Source organism: Ursus americanus, chromosome 12 (assembly GCF_024610735.1).
Source record: "Ursus americanus isolate L20-20 chromosome 12, mUrsAme1.1.p, whole genome shotgun sequence".
Classification (NCBI taxonomy): domain Eukaryota; kingdom Metazoa; phylum Chordata; class Mammalia; order Carnivora; family Ursidae; genus Ursus; species Ursus americanus.
In genome coordinates, this window is record NC_142138.1 from 6,404,849 (window position 1) to 6,428,773 (window position 23,925).

At 36.2% G+C, this 23,925-nt stretch overlaps 1 protein-coding gene across 2 annotated transcripts in view; it reads right to left on the reverse strand.

Moving 5' to 3' along the window:
- SPATA6 (spermatogenesis associated 6) overlaps positions 1 to 23,925 on the reverse strand; it is a 152,093-nt gene that overhangs the window by 99,061 nt on the left and 29,107 nt on the right. For both annotated transcript variants that reach the window (XM_045799593.2, XM_045799591.2), the window contains exons 4-5: positions 4,707 to 4,748; positions 3,542 to 3,666 (exon numbers count right to left, since the gene is read on the reverse strand). In XM_045799593.2, the coding sequence (XP_045655549.1) occupies positions 3,542 to 3,666; positions 4,707 to 4,748 (167 nt within the window). The remainder of the gene's footprint in view (positions 1 to 3,541; positions 3,667 to 4,706; positions 4,749 to 23,925) is intronic.

Sequence of the window (23,925 nt, forward strand, 5' to 3'; positions counted from 1 at the left end):
TTCAATTCAATCAAGTGGCATTTAAGAACCTTCTCCATGCAAAGTACTGTGCTAAGAGTTCAATTCAAAGATGAGAAAGCCACAGATTCTGTTTCTATGGAGTTCACACTCTAAAGGGGATATTATCATCAGCACTGTCATCATCTCCACAGCCATCATCATATCACTCACATCTACTGAGTGCTCTCCGTGCCAGGTACTGCTGTAACCATTTACAAGGTTTCATGAGTCCAGCCAGCAGCCCTAGGATAGCTTCATCTGATAGTGCTTTGCTCAAGTTCAGTCAGGTAGTCTGTGAGCGCTCCAGGATTTAATCGCACATGTGACAGAATCCTTGCCACAGCAACGGGTTCAGGAGAACAGCCTAAGACTCAGACAGATGTCACAAGAATTCTGTGGAAGGGTGCACAGTCGTCTGCCAGGACAACAAAGTACTGATGGGAGTGTTTTATCCATTCACATTGAAATGCAATAATTGATATGATTGGATTTATATCTGCCATTTTGCTGTTCAGTTTATATGTGCCATATCTTTTGATTCTTCCATGCTTTCTAGGAGTCTCACCTCTGTATACATAGCTTGGTGGTCATCCAATGAACCTCTCAGGGTTCCACTCTTTGTTGATTATCTGTAGTGCTTGGGGAATGCATTCAAAGATAGTCCAGTCTGCAGTTTCTACTCAGTTTCACTTTTTGTGCATTCTCACGGTCTCTCATTGCATGTGCGTTGTTTCAGAGTCAGCCAGGAATGGCTGGAGAGCTTAACTCAGCCCTCGTATTGCTCCCTTACTTCTGTGAACTTTCTGGAAGATGGGCAGCTCACTCTGATTGGAACTACCGTTGGCCTATCAAAGCTGTGGGGTTTCTTCATCCACTTGCATCTGAATCCACCACATTTCGTTGGTGAAGATACGCTACCTGTCCTTATGATTCTGACACCAATTCCATTGTGTGGGTTTTCCAACACCACCAAACACCAGGCAGAGGTCCTATAATTTAACCCAGTTCTGACTTTATCTACCTGGCAACAGCATCAGATCCCACAGGTTAAGGGATCAGTCCTACAAGACTGCCCAGCCCACTTCAGATGCAATCACAAGTCTGGGTTGTTCCCTGTGATTCTGACCAATTGGGTATAATTTGGAGGTCCCTGTGACCTCCTCCCCTGGTTCAATTAATTGGCTAGAGAGGCTCACACAACTCAGTAAAATAGTTTACTGTTTACCAATTTATTATAAAAGAATACGATGAAGGAATATAGATGAACATTCAGATGGAACAGATTCATGGAGCAAAGTATGTGGGAAGGGACATAGAGCAATGCTCTCCCCAGGGACACCACTCTCCCAGGAGCTGCCTTCATGAGTCCACCAACCTAAGAGCTCTCTAAACCCAGGCCCTTTGGGTTTTTATTGGAGGTTTCATTACACGTTTGATTAAATCACTGGCCATTGGTATTTTAATGCAATCTCCAGCCTCATCTATCCTCCCCAGAGGTCAAGGGGCTAAAAGTTCTAACCCTCTAGTAGCAGGGTTGTTCCCCCTGGCAACCAGATAACCCATTCAGGGTTATTTAGGGGCTTTCCAAAAGTCGCCTCATTAACATAACAAAAGACACCTTTATTGCTCCCCATCACTTAGAAAATTCCAAGGATTTTAGGAGCTCTGTGGCATTAAAAGGATAAAGACCACTATATTTCTTACTTTAAATCACAGTGTCACAGTCCCACTCTCCAATACTGATTCTGACCCCTCTGGTAGCAGAGTTTCTAATTCTTCTGCCCAACCCCAGAACTGGTGAAGCTATGATTCTCACTGGCCCACAGGGTATGGAAGCTGTCCCAGGCAAGAAGGCCACACGCTGCCGCCATTTTTATCTAAAGCTTTAGCCATCATTTAAGCATAAACATGCACTCTTTTTTTTTTTTTTAATTCCAGTTAGTTATCATACAGTGTTATATCAGTTTCAGGCGTATAATAGAGTTATTCAACACTTCCTTATAACACCCGGAGCTTAATCTATCTTAATTGTCTTGATTGTCAGTTTCCAGCATCCTGAAACTGTTTTGTGCGACAATTTTGTCCAGTTTTATACCTGTTTTTTATGGAGAGAGGAATTGCCAACCTCTTCAAACCACCACTCCTAGAAGTCTTACTTTTTTTATATATATGTATTTTCTGCCTTAGAAACCCAACATCTGAATGTATGTAAAAGTAACCCAAAGTAGATGAAGAAGATACTTATTAATGGTCCATACTTTCATGTTTATACTGCCAATTTGGTATAATACAGCATTTTAAATTACTTTCAAAACACCATAATTTTAAAATCATTTTTTTTTCATTGCAGTCTCCATACATTTGCTGAAACATTCTTTGAAGGTTTTTATAATATAGAAGATGGCTAACGGACCCTGACAATATCCCAAAGGAAGTATATTTTCATAGATTTGCTAGTAAGTCAACTTTTACACTTCTAGCAAGCTGAAGTTGCTATTTCCCAGAATAGAGCATATAAAAAACCTAGACCCACAGGGAAAAGTTATTTAATTCACCAAACTGGCTCATACATCACCCCATTTTCCTTACTCATACTACTTTAACATTTTATAAAGGTAGTAAAAAAATGTTTGTCCAAATTATTTCAACCTAGACATCTTTTGCTTTTTTCCTTTGAAATAGCAGGGTCTTCTCTCAGTTTCTCTAAGTGGAAGACATTTTCAGGGATAAATATATTTTTAAATCACCCAACAAAAGTTGAAGGGAGTTGGGGGAAAGGATGGAAGAGTAGGCTGTCACAACGCAGCTTTCACTTCTAGGTAATGAATGTGTACTTACATGACATGAACACACAACAATTACCCTATCCAAACTCCTACTAATGAACATTTAAATTATTTCGATTTTTCACTATTATGAACAATGCTATCAATGAACATCCCTAGGAAGGCTCTTAGTACACCAGAGAGAATACATCTCCATGAAACATACCTAGAAGGCAACAGGCAATGAGAATCTTTGCCTTTACTGGATAATTCGAAATTGTGGTGGTTCCAATTTACACGGCACAGCAGCATGTAAGAGCTTCCAAGTTTCATACGTCTAATAGGGTCAGATTTTATGAAATTTTACCAACTTTATGGCTATAAAAATGAAATCATCAGCTTTTTTTCATTTGGATTTCCCTATATGCTAATGCACTTGAGCACCTTTTCAAATGTTTATTGGTCATTCTTTTGAGAGAACAATAAAGAAAAGAGAAAAGACAGGGAAGGTGGGGAAGTGGGAGGCAGAAGGAGAGGAGAAAAATCTGAAGAATATAAGGCTAATTAACGCTTGTTAATTCTGGATGAAAGATGCATGGGTTTTGTTCAGATTTCAGTATGTTTAAAATAACATCATAAGTTCATTACAAAATCATGTTTTGAACCAAATTAAACTTTGAATTAGTTCTTCACATTTCAGGTATTAAGGCCTGTGTGGTGCTTTTTGACAATGATCCCACATCACAAATTGATTCAGAAAATAGTAAAGCACTTACTCGAAGGCCAGAAATCCTCCTCATGGTAACCTGGCGGTTTGAATCATGGTGTCCAGAAATTTGGTTTGGACCCGGGAACATGAAATCTCGTGTATTTTCATCATATGTAGACAGTGTTTCACCCACTACAAGAAAGATATCCTATGATTCAAATTATAACAAAATAGTCTATTTAGAAACAAAATCAAGTACAATACATATAGTGCCTGATGCCTTACTGAAATTTCTGCTTCAGGGTCATGGGTTTTTTGTTTTTGTTTTTTTTTTTCTATGAAAGGAAAATTAAAAGAAAGTTATGTCAAATGGATTCCTTATTCAGAAATGTAGTACATATTACTAATTCTCCTTCCCCCTTTTATAGAAGGGAGGTATTCATGTAAATTTTGTCAGTACCTATGTGTTTCTAGAGAAAAAAAGTGCTTGTAAACATATCAAGTTGGTATGACACTTACGAACCTAAAATATTATCATCTTCATAAATTTTTTCTATCTTCCATTTTTTTCTAATTGCCATTATAAGACATTAGGTTACATGTTGGAAAAAAATGTAGATATTTTCTAGAATTTGTGGTTACCCAAATTAGGTATATATGTAATATTCAAAATCTTTTAGGTAACTAATTTTCAGTAACATATAGCTCTCCATTTTTCATGTAGAATAACTATTTGATTAAGATAGATTTCTCCTATAATCACAGAAGTAAATAACAAAAAATCAAGCTATCGTCCATATTTTAATTTTACCTGCCCCAGAGATTTATAATGTTTACTAAACAGTTTAGGTTTTATTCCACCCCCATTCCCAGTTAACAGTCAACACACAAAAACAATTTCTTTATCAACAAAAAAATATAGTTTGAGAAAAATCACAAAAACTCAAAGTCAATTTTTATGAATGTCACAAAATATGCCAGGATGATAACATAATTTTCCACTTTCATTTATTACTATTTATTCAATTTTAGAACAATATGTTCAAATACTATTTATGTGAATCTTTATGTATTTATTATTTTCATCTATTGATGTTTTGTGCATAGTGGACCAATACTAGAAACTCAACATTGTTCTTAATTTGGGAAGAAGGGGAAAATATGTATTTTTTAAAAGCATTCTTTGACATGGGTTTGCACATCAATTACCTTATCAAAATATAATACAGTACCTGGTGGAACTAGTTGAATCAACTCAAACAATGCTGTATCATCTGAAAGTTTAAAGAAAAATTTCCTTAAACAAATTAACAATAAACAAAAATTAGTTACTTTATCATAAAAGTATCTAAAAGTCCTGGTAATTGCTGGGTACACTACATATATGTTTCTATCTTAGTACACTGTGTATATTTTTTGGTTGCTATGTCTCTTAAGGCTTTATTAATCAATAGTAGAGATTGTCCCTTCAATCTCTCTGTTTTTTTTTTAACTTTATCTTTTTTTTGAATTTTATCTTTTTAGAGCAGTTTTAGGTTTACAACAAAATTGAGAGGAAAATACAGAGACTTCCCATATATCCCTGTCCCCACACATGCATAACCTCCCCACCATCAACAGCACTCACGGGAATGGCACATTTTTTTTACCAAGGATGAACCCCATAGTCACATAATGACCCAAAGTCCATAGTTTACCTTGGGGTTCACTCTTGGTGATGTATACACTCTGGGTTTGGACAATTAAATGCATAATGACATATTCCATCATTATAGTATCATTCATAGTATTTTCACTTCCCTGATTTTCCTCTCTGCTCTACCTGTTCATCTTTCTCCTCCACTTCAATTTGCTCCTACGAGCAACCACTGATCTTTTTACTGTTCCCATAGCTTTGTCTCTTCCAGAATGTCAGATTAGAATCATACAGTATTCAGGTTTTTCACATTGGCTTCTTTTACTCAGTAACATGCATTTAAGTGCCCTTCATGTTGTTAGTGGCTTGATAGCTCATTTCTTGTAAGTGCTGATAATGTTCAAGGTCTGGATGTACCACACTTTATTTATCCATATACCTACTATGGGCAACTTGGTTGCTTCCAAATTTTGGTAGTTATAAAGCAGCTCTAAACAACCTTGTGCAGGTTTTTTCATGGACATAAGTTTTTAACTCCTTTGGGTAAACCCCAAAAAGGGTAGTTGCTGGATTATATGTTAAGAGTATGTTTAGTTTTGTAGTAAACCACCAGCCTGTCTCCAAATTGCTGTTCCACTAGGAATTCCCAAGAGCCATATATAAGAAGAGTTCTTGTTACTCAGTATCCTCACCAACATTTGGTGCTGTCAGTGTTTTGGATTTTAGCCGTTCTAGGAGTGTGGTGGTATCTTGTTTTAATTTGAATTTCCCCAGAGACATATGGTGTGGAGCATTTTTTCATATGCTTATTAGCCATCTTTATATCTTCTTTAATGAAGTGTCTGTTAAGGTCTTTGGTCCATTTTAAAAAATAATGTTGTTTATTTTATTATTGAGTTTTAAAAGTTCTTTGTATATTTTGGATAAATGTCCTTTATCAATATTTTATAAATATTTTCTCCAAATCTGTGGTTTATCTTCTAATTTTCTTGATATTGTCTTTCACAGAGTAGAAGTTTTTAATTTAAATGAAGTCCAGCTTACCAATTATTTCTTTTATGGATGATGTCTTTGCTGTTGTATCTAAAAAGGCATCGTTGTACTCAAGGTCATCTAGGTTTCTTCCTATGTTATCTTCTAACAGTTTTATGGTTTTGCATTAACAGGTCTATGATCCATTTTGACTTAATTTTTGTGAAGGGTGTACGGTCTGTATCTAGATTCATCTTTTCGCATTTGGATGCCTAAGTGTTCTAGCGCCATTTTTTGAAAAAACTTTATCTTTGTCCCACTGTATTGCCTTTGCTCCTTTGTCAAAGTCAGTTGATTATATTTATGGGGGTCTATTTCTGGGCTCTCTGTATATCTTTATGAATATAAATTATGTCTTATTTCTTAAGCAGAGCTGCGAGGACAGTGGGGTATATTATATAACTCCTTATATTTTTAATACGTCTGAAGTATTTTATAATACATTTATAAAAATAAGAATAAAAGATGAACTGTGTCTTTCTCCCTTCCAGGACCCATGAAAAAGGCATCATCTCTTTCTTTCTTTAAGGTCTGCCATTATCATCCAAGGTAAGTCTCAATCATTTAACCCAATACCAGTATGTCCAATCTATGAAGAAATAGGAAATATTTCCTATAGGTTATAATTTCTAATAACAAAAAAAACCTGATATGGTCCTTTTCCTCAAAAACCTTATATTTCATTGAAAATATAAACATTAAAGGAAATAAGCACACAAATTATATCTACAAAGCACACGGGCAACGAAGGCGCTGCAGGCAGTGCTGTAAGCAACTGCATTAACAAGACCTAATCTGGTCAGGGAGTCAGAGACGCCTGAGGAAGAGCTCTTTAGGATCTGATCTACAGCATGAACAGCTGTAAACTGAGGGACTGGGGAGGTAGAGTTTTTTAAGCAGGAGGAACAGGACGCACAAAGGCTTTAAATAGTACACAGCAGGGTAATCTGAGAGATTAGGTGTTTGAAAAATAACCCTCCTGCAAGAATCAACTTGAAAAGGTAAACAATGAAAGCATGAGAGACCTAACAAGATAGCAAAAAATTATGTCTGAAACTCAGTCTAAGAAGGACACACAGAGAAATAAGCCTGGCGTTTGAGGCTACTTTTCTTTCCGGATATCTGACAGTCCTGGTAGGGGTAGCTTAGAGGTTGAGAAGCTGAACATAGCTTTTGATAAATTAATGAAGTAAAGGACCAAAAACTGGAATATCATGGCCTTGGAAAGAGATAGGAGGGGAGGTCCGCTGGTAAGGGACAATGGCCTGATAAACTGACTAGGCTCTAAGATTGGACCTTGAAAAAATACACTACAAGGGTAAAGAGTAAACTAAAATTAGATAGCCAACACTATATACTGAATGTTTGTATTCCCCCCCCCCCCCAAATTCTATGTTGAAATCCTAACCCTCAATGTGGTATTTGGAGTTGGGGCCTTTGGGAGGTAGGGCAAAATCCTCATAACGAGATTAGTACCATTACAAAAGAGACCCCAGAGAACTTCCTTGCTCCTTCTGTCACATGAGGACACAGAGAGAAGATGGCTATCTATGAACAGAAAGGGAACTATCACCAAACACCAAATCTGCTCACCTTAATCTGAGACTTCCCAGCCACCAGAACTGTAAGAAATAAACTTTTATAGTTTATAAGCCACCTAGTCTATGGTATTTTGTCTTGGCAACCCAAATGAACGAAGACAGCCAACTAGGAACTAAGGGCTAAATCTGAATCATCCCAAATCCTATCTGAATTAAGGTGATCCAGAATTGCTAATGTCCCCTAGAAATCTGCCAAATCAATCATAAATCTTTTCTAAAAGAAAATATCATCATCTAAGTTTTCAAATATTTCAAAAATTTCTACATTCAAAGTTTGACAATCAATGAAAACTGACCAAGTGTACAGGGAAAATGAAAATTGGGTTTGAAAAATAAGAAAAATAACAGAGAGCAAAAACAGATCAACAGGAGATCCAGAAAAATTAGTTATCAGACTGGGACTTAAAATATGCTTAATACTTTCAATAAAATGAAATGCAAGGTTGAGAATATGAGTAGAGAACTAGAAACTATTATAAAAAACCAAAGGGAGATTTTTTTAACTGAAAAATAAAATAACAATAACCAAAAAAACCCATAACAGGTAGATTTATCAGCAGATTATAAATGACCCTGGAGAGATCTATAGAATTAGAAGACAAAAGTAAATATCTTGAGAAAAGCACGGAAAGCCAAAAGGATGGAGAACATAAAAAAGGGGGAGAAAAGGATACAGTAAGCGGGTCTAACAATGTGTAATTGGATTTGCAAAAGGAAAGAAGAGAAAGGGACAAAAGCGATATTTTAAAGGTTAATGCCTGAGAATTTATTTGAAGAAAGATATCAAGAAACAAACACCAAGCAGAACATATTTTAAAATATACATACATATACATATACATGCACACATATATGTAGAGTTGGGAACATCAAAGTAAAACCACAGGAAAAAAGACGTAAGAGAAGATATTAAAAGAAGCCCGTGGAAAATGACAGAATACCTTTAACAAAATAACGATAAAATTGACAGATGATTTCTCAACAAAAACTTAGGGAATAAAAAGACAATGGGATAGTATTTTCCAAGGGCTAGGAGGCAATAATCCCAAGGTCAGCAAAACTAGACCTTCAAAAAGTAAGACAAAATAAAGACATTTTCAAATAAATAAAAATCAAGATAATCCATCACCAAAAGACCACTGAGAAAGGAACTGTGAAAGTATTTTCTTCAGAAAAAAAACAATAAATTGAGAAAGAAGCTCAAAAATGAAAGGAAATAAAGAAAAACAAAAAAGGTACAATATGGTTATAAAGTAAAAAGATGATGCCGATACAACAATAACAATAATATTTTGTGTACTTTAACTGCATACTAATTTAAAATGCAGGGCAAAAAAACCCACATAAAATCTAGAAGGGACATACAAGCAGAGAAAGACAACTATCATATGATTTCTCTCATCTATGGAACATAAGAACTAGGAATATCGGTAGGAGAAGAAAGGGATAAAGAAAGGGGGGGTAATCAGAAGGGGGAATGAAACATGAGAGAGTATGGACTCTGAGAAACAAACTGAGGGCCTCAGAGGGGAGGGAGTGGGGGAATGGGATAGGCCGGTGATGGGTAGTAAGGAGGGCACGTATTGCATGGTGCACTGGGTGTTATACGCAACTAATGAATCATCGAGCCTTACATCGGAAACCGGGGATGTACTGTATGGTGACTAACATAATATAATAAAAAATCATTAAAAAAAAAATTTAGAAGGGACATAAATGAAGTCACATAGTGTAAGCTTCTTCATGTCCTAGAAAAGGTAAAAATAAAAATACATATATTAGGGTTTGATAAGTGATGCATGCATTCTGCAACCTCTATGGTAACCACTGAAAACAGCAAAATAGTAAAGAACATGTACCTCCAAGTTAATCAAGGAGTAGAAATGAAAGAGCAAAAAACAGAAGAAAAAAAGAACAATAATATTCAACAATCAGAACAAATAAAAAGTAAATAGTATATGGTAGATTTAAACCAAAATATATCAATATATACATATTTTATGTAAACTTTTTATTTTGAAATGAGGATTCACATACAGTAAGAAGACAGAGAAATTGCATATACTTCTTACCCATTTTCCCCCAATGCAAAAAGATACCATAGTCCCCCTTATCCATGGGGGATATGTTCCAAGACCTCCAATGGGTGCCTATAATCATGGAGAGCACTGATCCCTAAATTTATTATGTTTTTTCCTATACATACATATCTATGATGAAGTTTAATTTATAAATTAGGTATAGTAAGAGATTAATAATAAGTAATAATAAAATAGAAAAATTATGACAACATACTATGATGAAAGTTATAAGAATGTGGTCTTTCTCCCTGTCTCAAAATATCTTACTGTACTGTATTCACCCTTCTTGTGATGATGTGAAATGATGTGAGATCATAAAATGACTGTGGTAAGATGAAGTGAGGTGAATGATTATTAGGCTACTATTGAAGTGAGGTGAATGATAGTGTTTGGCTACTACTGACCTTCTGACAATAATCGGTCGGAAGGAGAATCATCTGCTCCTGGACTGTAGGTAACTGACACCATGGAAAGCAAAACCCCAGATAAGGGGGACTATTATAGTAAAATCTATCCCAACCACTGCGACACGGATACAATCCACTGGTTTTATTTAGATTTCTCCAGCTTTATTTGTACTCATTTCTGTGTGACTGTGTGTCTATATTTAGTTCTATACACTTCTGTCAAATGTGTAGGTTTGTGTATTCACCACCACAGCCAAGATACAGAAGGGGTGCATCACAAGATGTCTTATGGTACCTTCTGTAGCCACACCCACCTCCCCTCCCCAAACCCATTCTCAACCCCTGATAACTACTCACCTGTTTCTGGTTCCTATAATTGTATCACACATTGTAAGAAAAAGTCTAAATCAACCAACTAAAAGACAGACTGAATTTTTATTTATTTTTATTTAAGAAAAATTTTTTTTCAGATTGAATTTTTAAGGGAAGAAAACTCTTTTCAAATCTCCTTGTAAGACACCCATGTAAAATATAAGGACATACGAAGATAGAAAACAAAAACATAAACAAAGATATAATATATGAAAAGTAAAAAATAAAAAAACTGCTAGCTTGGCTGCACTATAAAAGAGAGAGAAATCTTCAAAGAAAAGCATCAACATAATAAAAATTCACCAGTTGATGAATACATGGTAACACTGGTCAAGAGAAAAGAGAGAAGACACAAATTACTAATATCAGGAATGAAAAGAGAGAGGTATTTAAAAATTCTAATGACATTATGAATACATTCATGCTACTGAAGGTACCTGATCAGAATCATAATTCAAACAAAAATGATTAAACAATTATAGTACAATTGGGAAAATGTGAACTGAGTGGATATTTGATGATAAGAAATTAATATTTTTTGGTGTGATGTAATGTTTCTTTATTCAGATATCCATATCTGATCCGATCCTGACATTTACTTCAAAATAATGACGTATTAAAAAAGAGCAAATTTCTATCAAAAGAAAACTTAAAACTTCTACAGATATAGAAAAAACTAAATGGTTATATATATATACACACGCATATATGTGTATATGTATGCGTGTGTAGATATACGCAATCTGTTACTTAAAACCTAACAACAACAACAACAGCAAAAACAAAACAGTAAGTCAGTGACTTCACCGGTGAATTCTTTCAAACTTCTTAGGCAGGAAACAGTGTCAATTATATACACATTCTTTCAAGGACCATAAAAGAGAGAACACTTCTCAACTTGTCTTACAAGCCCAGCAAAACCTTGATACCGAAACCTGACAAGAAGCTCACAAAAAGCGAAAATGACAGGCTATCTACCCAAAACCTACATTTTAGATATTGGTATCCTTAGATAAAATCATATGATGCCTGAGATTTACTTAAAAATAATCTTAAAAAAGTGATGATCTAAAAAAGAGTTTTAGGGGCATCTGGGTGGCTCAGTCAGTTAAACATCTGCCTTCGGCTCAGGTCATGATCTCAGCGTTCTGGGATCGAGCCCCACATCAGGCTCCCTGCTCAGTGGAGAGTCTGCTTCTCCGGCTTCCTCTGCCCCTCCCCCCACTCATACTCTCTCTCGCTCACTTGATAACTCTCTATCTCAAATAAATAAATAAAACGTTTAAAAACATTTAAAAAAGTGATTTAATTCAAAATATTCTTTAGATAGAGATAAAACAACATTAGCCATGAGTTGATAATTACTGAATCAAGTGACAGGTCAGGGGTGTTCATTTTTCTCTTTTGTCTACTTTTGTATATTTATTAAATTTTCTCTTAATAGAAAAGTTTTTTAGAGTATTTTTGATTAAAAAAAGTTGTGCATGCTCTAAAAACATCACTGTGAAAACTATTATGCTGTTTTGTTAAAGTTCTCTACTGCCTTTTCCATTAAATCTACAGAAATTATACAATGGAATACTGTTCAGCCATAAAAAAGAAGAAATCCTACCATTTGGAATGACACGGATAGATGTCGAAGGCATTATGCTAAATGAAATAGGTCAGAGAAAGACAAATACTACATGATCTCATTTATATATGGAACTAAAAAAAAATAAACCACCAAACTCATAGAAAAAGACATCATACTTGTGGTTACCAAAAGCAGGTAGTGGGGGAAGGAGAAACTGGAAGAAGGCGGTCAAAAAGTACAAACTTATGAGTGATAAGATAAGTGAGTACTGGGGATGTGATGAACAAATGACGACTACCATTGCCACTGCCACACGAAATACAGGGATGCTGTTGAGAGAGCCAATCCTAAGAGTTCTCATCACAAGAGAAATTTTCTGTCCTTTTCTTTGTATTTATCTATATGAAATGGTGGATGCTAACTAAACCTATCGTGGTAGGGGTGCCTGGGTGGTGCAGTCGGTTAAGCAGCCGACCCTTGGTTTCCCTTAGGTCATGATCTCTGGGTGGTGGGATCGAGCCCCCGCTGTCAGTTCCGCACTAAGCACAGAGCCTGCTTAAGATTTTCTCCCCTCTCTCCCTCTGGCCCTCCCAACTACGCACTCGCGTGCACGTGCGCGCTCAGGTGTGCGCGTTCCCTCTCCAAATTAAAAAAATAAAATAAAATAAAATAAAATAAACCTATCATGGTAATCATTTTACATTGTACATAAGCCAAACCATCATGTTGTACACCTTAACACGTATGCATACATATAATGACGTATGCCAATTACTTCCCAATAAAACTGGGAAAAAAACCAGTTTTTAGAGGAGGAATCTTACCAAGAAATTAATCATCTCCTTTTAGTCTCGTGCCATCTGATTTTGTGGACTGTTCATCCTCTTTCTTACTGCAATTTCTAAACCTCGGGATCCCTACCACTTTTCACTGAAGATGAAATATGCTCCCTTGAAACACAGGACTTTGTCGTAATTTTGAGCAAACCAACGTCCATGTGAATGCCTCATACAACAGTTCTCTGATCTCCTCAAATCCAGTACACTTATGCAAAGATTCTGATTATGTATTTACATGTCTGATTCTTCTTTTACTAAAATGGGGCTATAGTTGATTTATTTCTGAATCCCTTATATTCTCTCAGCGTATGGAGTCTGCATAGGTAATCAAGAAGTTAAAAAAAACAAACTCCAGTTCTTATCATAGGTCAGTGGATAAGCAACTTTTGCTTAAGCCAACTTTTCCATTATTCCTTGAATCACAGGATACATTCTATGAATACACCATGCTATTTCTCATCCCTTTTCTAATAGAGGGAAGAACAGAAAAGGATTAATGCCAAACGTGTTGCTGAAATAAGAGCTAGGTTTAAGAAACTTGATCTATTGCACTTACAATAATTCTAATACTTGACCAAGAAAAGTCCTGTCTTCTAGAAAATAAGATGAAATTTTGTTAGAAATCAAACACATTAAATAAGCCTGGGATAAGCTGTCTTAATTTTCTATACATACCAACACTGTATTTTCCCGAGGTCACTTATTCTGCAACCTCAACGACTTGAAAAACATGATTACAAACCAGAAAATACATCTTTAAAAAAAGGTTAAGGGTAGGCAAAATAACAGTAGTATTTACTATCATCTAGAGAACATCTTGTTTGCCAGGACTGAGCTCCTATGAGTTTCACACAAATCCTCAAGACAACCTTAACAAGTCAGTGTTCCTTTTACAGATAAGACACAGAGCCTAAAGGTTAAGGTTTCCAAAGATCGTAAGTCCCTGGGCTGAGATTTGAGCTGGGCTCTAACTACTTGTCTTCAAAGCCTGTACCATTTTCATTAACAGCCTATTGGAACTAGAAAGTGAGACTTACAAAATAAATGTAAGGTGAGGAAGTTGTATTTTGAATGAGGAGTAAAATAAAGAATAGGACAGTAGCTAGATGGGGGTGAGTATGAAGGCAGGGAATATTTTTTTTAAGATGGGAATATATAGCATGTTTATATAGGGTGAGGGTTCACAAGACAGAAGCTGAAGATACAGGAGGAATAAAAAATCTAATGACCAAGGGGCGCCTGGGGGCTCAGTCAGTTAAGCATCATCTCTCGGTTTTGGCTCAGGTTGTGATCTCAGGGTTGAGACTGAGCCCCGCGTTGGGCTCTGTGCTGCTCAGCATGAAGTCTGCTTGAGTTTCTCTCACCCTCTCCGTCTGCCCGCCGCCCCACTTGTGTGTGCTCTCTCTCTCTAATAAATAAATAAATAAATCTTTAAAAAAAAAAATCTAATGACCAAGATACTAGAAATGGCATAAGGAGGTAGGTAAGGGGGACAAGTAGACAGAAAAACCTTGAGCAGAGAAACTCTAATACCAGGAGAAATAAGATAAAAATGGGTAATAATGTAGGTGACTTTTAGGACGAGGGTGCAGCAAATGGAGGTGGATTACTACTATAACCTCAAGTTTGGTTGGCAAAGTAGGAAGTGCAGTCATCTGTTCATCTTAAGAATGTTGGAGTTTATGGGGCGCCTGGGTGGTTCAGTCGTTAAGCATCTGCCATCAGCTCAGGGCGTGATCCCAGAGTCCTGGGATCGAGCCCCGCATAGGGCTCCCTGCTCTGCTGGGAAGCCTGCTTCTTCCTCTCCCACTCCCCCTGCTTGTGTTCCTTCTCTTGCTGGCTGTCTCTCTCTCTGTCAAATAAATAAATAAATTCTTAAAAACAAAACAAAAAAAAGAATGTTGGAGTTTAAACACTTAGAATATCCTATCAGAGAAATTAGACAGGAAATTCCCCAAGAAGTAAAAAGACTGAAAGGTAGCACTGAGAAGCAACTTATGTTGGTACAATCTGACGGTCATGAGAGTCAATCAGCAACACCAAACTCACCTAGAATAAAAGCCAGGAAGGCAAATGGTAGCTATGACCCTTTATTAAGAGTCTTTTACATGTCAGCCTTGATGTAATATCTGGCTTAATGAAATAAAGATTTCTGCTTCTGATAATAGCAATTTATACAAAGCGGGCCAATCATCCTACTAAGAAGATTAAAAAATCTGGTCAAGCTATTTTTAAAAATCTGCCTGAAGCCATAGAGAAGCAAATAAAGCAGTGAAGAATTATAGCGCCAAAATCCTGGAGAAGAAGAAAAATCCATGAGGATGAACCAGACATTGGAGTTGTTTTCTCTCCAAGGGCATCTGCTAATTCCAGAAAAGACACATGAAGAGTTGATAAATTTAGCTGAGATCCTGATGGTCTTGCAGACCTAGAAGCAAAATATGACCGTAGAGCCTACTAACGAGGAGAGATTTTCATAAACTCTCCACACTTTAGCCCCTGAAAGGGCCCAGGAATAAAGATGAACTGGAAATAACCTGGCGTTGACAAGGACTGAAACCTGGCTTCAAATGACCTTACTCTGTGACATTAGACTGACATGATCAAGGGTTGCTAGTGCTACTAGCAGCCTAGAACAGGGAAATAAAAGCAAACAGAACCCATCTGGAGAAAGATAGCATGATGCCATGCCCCCAATTATCTCTACAATTTTTCACATACAATGTCCAATACACCAAACAACTAGGAATAGCTATAGTTATTTTTAGGAAACTGCTGAACACTATTAACTAAAGCTAATTATACACCTACTCTATGACCCAGAAATTCCACTCCTAAAAATATACCAAGAGAATTGAGTATATATGATTACCAAAATATTTATAAAAATACCCATAGTAGCTTTATTCATCATAATCCAAGACTAAAAACTATCCTCGTCAACAGGAGAATAAATAAATTATAGTACAGTCATACAGTGGAACACCAAAGGGCAATAAAAAAGAATGGTTTACTGAGACACAACAACACGGATGATTCTCACAGACATGAGCCATACTCACAGAAATACATATTCCACTATTTAATTTATATGAAGGTCAAGAATAGACACAAATAATCAATGTCGATAAAAGTCAGAATGGTGATTATCTTGAGGGGAGCACTGACTGGTAGAGGCACAAGGAAACCTTTCTGGGCAATGGAAACACTATGTCTTGGTGAATGGTGATGACTGACATACACAAATGTGACTGATCATTGATGAGTACACAGGGTTAAAATTAGTACATTAGACATGACACACACATACAAATAGCTAAGACAATTTTCAAAAATTATAAACCTGGAGGACTTGAACTACCAGATATAAAAACTGAAGCTATAGCAATTAAGAAAGCACAGTATATATGAAAGGATGGACAAACAGAGCCATGAAACAGGACAGAGACTTTAGAAAAAAATTTGCATGTCTAGAGGTACTTGATTTATGACAAAGTAACATTACAGAGTGATGAGAATAAGAAAAGTCTTTTCACCAAATAGCATTACACACAGATAATATATAAAATAAAAATGAAATTTTATCCCTACCTCAAACCATAGATAAAAATGAAATCCAGGTGAACTGTAAGTCTAAATGTAAAAAGTAAAGGAATAAGGTTTTCAGATTACACAGAAGAACATCTTCATAATTTAGGGTAGGGATAGAATTCTAATACATGACCAAAAAAAAAAAAATAACCACTAAGCATAAAGAAAAAAATTAATAAATCAAACTACATAATTAAATCAGACTATATTAAAAATAATTTGTTCATCAAAAGAACAAGAACCACTAATAGATAAAAAATGCAAGCCACAGAGTAGGAAAAGATATTGCAATACATATAACTGATGGAGGGTTTGTAACTAGAAAATATAGAAAATTCCTACAAATTAATAAGAAAGTAACCTGATACAGAAATGAACAAAAGACAAACATTTCACACACATTATAAAAAAGATGTCCAGAAAGATTGATAAACATATGAAGAATTGGTCTACTTGATTTGTCTTCAGGGAAATGCCAAATAAAACCACTATTCCCCAGTCATAACAACTAAAACGAAGAAGTCCAGCAATGCCAGGAGTTGGGAAGGATGTGGAGCACAACTTTTACCAATGGCAGAGTGTATACTGGTAGAGCAACACCGGAAACTGTTTGGCATTGTTTACTCATTGTCTACTTAGGGCACCGACCCTACGACTTAGCGATTCCACTTCTATGTCTATACCAAATAGGATTACGTGCTCATGAGCACCAAGTCATGTAATCAGGAATGTTCAGAGTAACATTAGTCATAATAGCAAAAACTAGTAAGCTAAATGCCCGTCAATGTCCACAAATAACAGAATAAATAAATTAGAGAGTACAGTCACAAAATGAAATACTATACGGCAATAAGGATAAATGGATTAGTTACTCATAACAACACAGATACATTTCTCAGGCAAAATGCTGAGCAAAAAAGCCAGGCACAAAAGAATTCTCACAGTATGATACCATTTATTCAGTCTTCCAAAATAGGCAAAGCTAAATTATATTAGACATTAAAATGGAAATTCTTTTGTGAAACAGAGAGGAAATAGTGATTAGGAGGGAGCATAAGGGAAGCTTTTTGAAGTTTTAGCAATGCTCTATTTCTTCTCGTTACACAGGTGTTCACACTGTAAGATTTCTTTTTTCTTTTTAAAGATTTTATTTATTTGTTTGTCAGAGAGAGAGAGAGCACAGCAGGGGGAGCAACACACAGAGCAGGTGGTCTCCCCGATGAGCAAGGAGCCTGACATGGGACTTGATCCCATGACCCTGGCATCATGACATGAGCCAAAGGCAGACACTTAATCACCTGTGCCACCCAGGTGTCCCTCACACTGTAATATTTCAATGAGTTAAACATGGTAGGTTAAATATATGCATTAGCTATGTTCCCTTCTGAACCCTCACTAAAAAAAAACAAAGGATTAAACACACACACACACACACACACACACACACACACACACACACACACTCAATGGCAAAACCTGAGAGGAAACAATTTGAACAGAAGTGGTAACTGAGTTAACAGGAGAAAGGACCTTAAGCCAATAGACAGGAAAGCTTAGAAGCGACCCATATTATACTCAGGAATTCCTAACAGATTTAGTAATTGGTGGTGTCAGGTACCTCTGGAAATGACAGAATCAATGGGGCTAAAAGCCAGAGCAGTTGAAAGTTTAAGAAGCGGTCAAAAACCCAGATTCCTCCCCCAGTTTACACTGCTACTGCCTTTCCCGATACCCAGGCAGGTAACTGGAAGTTTATTCTCTTATGGGGGGGGGGGCAGGGAGAAAAGGGTGAGAGGGAGGGAGAAGTGAAGGGAGGGGAGATGTGGAGAAGAGGAAGGATTAGTCACTCTCATCCTTGTCATTGTTGTTCTTGGAACGGAAGCAGCAGATACAGTTGATAGCGGGGCTACTCTGAAAACAGGTAGATTAAGAGTCTGGCTATATACTGATATTTTACCACAGCTGCTGCTTCTACAAGGTTCTGAAATCAGCAGTAGCCAAGTTTATAGTCTCTAGGAGAAAGATATGAGTGATTTTTCTATTGAATACAACCAGCTAAAGAGAAAAAACATAAAAAGATGCTGACATCCTAAGTTTTCCAATAAGATGGCCCAGAGAAATCACCCTACTTTAAAGTCCATATTGACAATCTCCATCCAGGAAGAACCCCCAACAGATTTAGTAATTAGTAGTGCCAGGCACCTTGGTACATAATTTCTAAAAGCATATTAGTCCTCTGCTCTTAAATATGAACAGATGGCCAATAATTTGATGACACCCTCTAGTATGAAAGGCAGAAAAAAAAACACAAAACAGAAAATAAAAGCAGAAGCAGCAGAGTTTGTCTTCCCAGATCCCCTCATAAAAATAGACACAGCAATTACACAGCAAAACCATAAACCTACGGACAACATCTATAATAAAAAAGGTGATAAGATTATCTCTACAAAGCACTCACCGTCACAAAACCCACGGGTTTGTTTGCAGAAGGAAGTAAGGGGCTATCTAAAGGACCTGGGAAGAGAACCCCAAAATAGCCAACAGGTGCTCATTAGAAAGCACAGGTCAATTTGAGAAAAGCAACTGAAACTGGGCAAACGTTTGCCCATTCCAATAGCAGTTGAGTTCAAAAGATTTAAAATAAGTTCCAAAGGCAGTAGTCTGATAACCTGTAAGAACTATAGAAACTGACCCCCAGGGTTCCCAGGTAGGACAGAGCCCAAGACACTAGAAGAAACTGTAGAGAAGAGAATACAAATTCAATAGGATTTTTTAAAAAGAGAAAAAGAGATTTTTTTTTAATCAAAGAGAAACAAAAAAAGAATTTTTAAATGAGAGAAAATAACGAATGTTAAACAGAAAAAAAAAATCCAGCATACTATAATAGCAGACCCCGATAAAGAAAACTAAGGCAAAGGAAAAAAAAAAAACTAAACAGTATAGTTCAGGAATTTTGCAAGAATGAAAAAAGATTAGAAACTACAAATGAGAAAGCACACACACTGCTGGAGAATCCCAAGCCATACAAAACAACTTCAGGACATATTCAAAACTACTAGACTTTAAAGATAAATTAAAAATATTTTAGGTATCTCGGCAAAAAAAAAAAACCACAACAACTCATTAAGTGAAATAACATTAAACTTTGAGAAAATGATATAAATACCTGAGGGAGAACTGGGTTAAGTTAAGCAAAAACTGAAAAAAACTAAAGTACAAAACTAAGCAAAGGAGAGAAAATATTAATTCAAGTGAAATCAGAATTCTTGCCGAGAAAAGTAACCATAATATAGTCACCACATGGTTCAGCTAAAAATACTTTTTACATGGTCATACATAAACCAAAATTGTGCTAAAACTGTATTAAGAAGAGAGAAAGACAGAGAAAGGGCATCTATATGTTTTCGGGGCAAGCAGAGAACATATGAAAAATAATTAAATCCTCATTTTCCATAAGGGAAAGTAGAGATAATGTCTAAAACTGAAAAAAACAAAATGTTTCAAATGCAATATAAGCATGTCAGAGATACATGGGTGAGTACAAAGAAAAACAAGTTTTAAAAAATAAAACTTAGTCCCCGGGGAATAGGAAATGATAGAGAAGAGGGATGTTATGGGACTGCTGTTTTTGTAATAAGCTTTGTAGACTATATGTAACTCTGGTATAAAGAAAAGTAACAATTATATAACCAATTAAAATAATTTCAATATAAGTAAAAACCAAATTTCAAAAGGTAAGACATTAATAGTTACATATATGCATGTATTTATATATGTATGTATATGTGTTTATATATATGTATGTATACATCTGGTCTGAGAGCAAGTCCTACAGAATAATAAAATTTATTGCTCTGTAGTTCTCTGGGTGAAAAGTTCTGATTCCATGTGCATAATATGGCTACCCCTTCCATTTCAAAGAACTTGCCTTGCTTTGATAGTGCAAATTCAGTATTTGCGAATTTGAAAGAAAAAGAAAGTGACACTTTCTTTTTAAATAAATAAATAATAAAATTTATTTTAAAAAATCAGGTTAGCCTGAGTGGGTCAGTCGGTTAAGCATCTGCCTTTGGCTCAGGTCATGATCTCAGGGTCCTGGGATCGAGCCCCGTGTTGGGCTCCCTGCTCTGTGGGGAGCCTGCTTCTCCTTCTCCCTCAGCCCCTCCCCCTGTTCATGCTCTCTCTCTCTTGCTCTCTCTCAAATAAATATTTTAAAAAATTAAAAAATAAAAATAAATCATTTCACAAAGAAAATAAAGGAAGTATTGCCAAGGAAGGCAGTACTTCCATAAGGGATAGGATCTAAGTAAAACAAAAGCACCCACCCTACCCAGAATCATTCTGGAGGGGGCCAAACATGCAAGCAGAAAACGGCCAATAAAACATTCATGAAAATATTACATGGGTATTTAGTATTGCCAGTTATTATTTCTGTGAATCAATTCACAAAGAAAAAAATTAAATGCAGCTGTTACCAAAATATATTTCCGAATATAATTCGTTTATAATTCCAATAGGTTTGCTAAAGGTATCAATGGTCTCAGAAGTAAAAATGGTCTCAGAAGGAATATAAAGTTGAGAAACAAAGGGTTTAAACAGAAAACAAATGTAAGATTGGTGTCAATATATTATCTACCTTGAGAATCTACCACCAGCTCAACCAACAAGCGCCACACAAAGTGAAGTGGTGAAATAAACCAGACAGCCGCCACTGTTACTGCAACTGCCCAGCTGTAAAGAACCGCCCTGAAAAGCAATGGCTTGGGTTTGGTTTATAATTTATCATAAGAACCTAGATTGACTTCTACTGAGAAAAACTATTTGCTAGTTTCTATGAACAATTTTCTATTCCTTTATACTTAAAAAATAAATTTTGGCAAAAATGCTTCGGAAAGAAAGACCTTAAATTATTAAAGAAAAAGCTAGCTAATGCTGCTAGAAACCACATAGCAAGTTGATGTAATTACATCTACTAGAACATAGAGCATAATTAACCTCATTTTACAGTTGCCCTTTCTCTTGTAACTAAGTAATGACAATTTTCCTCATTCCTCTATAAAAATTCTCATTTTCACATGTACTTTCAGTGGGAGTTATAGAGTAAATGCACTGCGGTACTCCAGAAATCCTACTCACATGCAGCAAATCAAAAGCTACAGTAAGTAGCTTGAGAGTGCCAGGACGCTGTTAGCCCTCTGCACCAGCAAGAACAATTGCTCTAATAATGTCCTCTGAACGCTTATTTACCTGCCCTAACTACAAAGATGAATTGGTTGGAATGTATTTGTCACTGTTCATTTAAAATACGAATCCCGAGTCCTACAAGCCCTCCCTGAGGATTGAGGCAGGGACACTCCCATTCATAGACTCTGAAGGATTTATTCTCAGCCTTCAAATCTTCACCTGAAAGCATTTTAATACCCCAGACACCAGGTAAGCACTAATTCCCAGAAGCCTGAAAAGCAGGAGCTCTAGTGAAACTGCAATTTTTCCCTACAGGCAAGAGAAAGCAATATGGATACCTACTAATCCACTACAATATAAATAAAAATCCTATTTTCTCTGTATCAAGTATTAAAGGGAATGAGGCCAGAGAAGCTATTAATTATAAAATTTTAAATACAAAATATATTTCCTAATCAAAGGATTATAACACTACAAATAGCTGCTATGTCTCAATAGGATAGTTTCAACAGTCATAAAAATAGTAACGGGAGGCAGGTTTACAATGCATTATATTTTATTTAACTCTCTATTAGATAGCTAGTATGTGCCAGCTATTGCAATATGCATTAGATATTCGGCAGTAAACAAAACAGGAAAAATCTCTACTCTTATGAAACTGTCATTCTATTGAAAGAAAAAAATAATAATATATCAGTGCTACAAAGAAAGACAGGAGGACCATTCATTCCCATCTGCCCTGAGCCGCGTCCTTTTCATACCTGTTGTCTTGATGGAATTATTAAAAGCATACTCTTTTACTCAAAGTATCCTGGGTGTAAGACAGAATAACCCTTAAAGAGAACAGGACAGGTAGAGATTGAAATATTGACCAACAGGTGCTATTTTAGATACTTTGGTGAGAAAAGGCCTCTTACTATGATGATAAATTTCAGCAATGACTGGAAAGAAGTGAAGGAGCAAGCAACATGGATATCTGTAGGGAGAGCTTTCCAGACAGTATACTGTGTGTGTCTGTGTGTGTGTGTGTGTGTGTGTGTGTGTGTGTGTGTAGAAGAGAATCTGTAAACCCTCGCTAAGGATGAAAATCCACCGTCTCAATAAAGAAGTCTATGAAGTAGAAAACTTTTCATTCTGTTTCTTGACTAAAAATGGCTCCCAGATTATAGTTTTAGCCATCGCCAAGTTTATTCTGGTAGATTGCAGAACTAAAATAGTTTCCCTAAAGAGAATGCCTTATTATGGCTTTTAACATCGTTGGCATTTAATACATTTTATATATCATATATTTCCCTAGACCTTAGGTGATTCTGGACCTCTGGAGCTTCCTTAGAGGTGCAGATGTGATGTGAAATGGAACTGGTAAATTCCCCAGTAATAACACTAGTAATAATAATAACACACCACCAGTGATAATAAACAAGAGACATTTTAAGTGTTTACTGTGTGCCAAGGACTGTTCTAAACATCTTAACTGAGATTACTCAAGGATCTGACCATTTGTCAGACTGTTCAGTTAAGGGGGTCCTTGGATCTCCTTAAGCATTTGGACCATGCTCAATTTACTTCTAAAGAACATAACCTCGATTAACAGATATCAGATTTTAGAAAAATAAGTACACATTAGTTTTTATGTTACACAATGGAAAATGATATGTGTGACTCACAATCCCAAAAGTAGACTACTACTGGTAGGTGGAAATTCTGGAGGAGTCCACGATTGTTTCAATGTTTCCTTACTTGAAATTCTTCCCTTTGCTTCCATTGACCTGAAGTCTACTTTACTTCTTTCGGCTCAATTTTATATTTTATTTAAAGGAGCTGTTTCTACCACTTCTACCATCACCCTGTGTTGAAGTTTAAAGACTTGGTGCTACGGAAGCTCACTGTAGGGGCACCTATGAGAATTCTCCACAGCTTTCCCCTCCTTTCCCCTCCAATCAGAGACCTACGTGGTTTTTAGAAAGTCACACGTGTCCCACTTGAACCAAAGTACAAAACGTATAAGCTAAGTGAACAGCATATTATATTTCCCCAACCGTGATTAGAATAAATATCAAAACTTGATGAAAATTATGGATCACAGACCTCTTATTCTTAAGAATATGGAAAATGTGAGGCCTGAAGCTGCT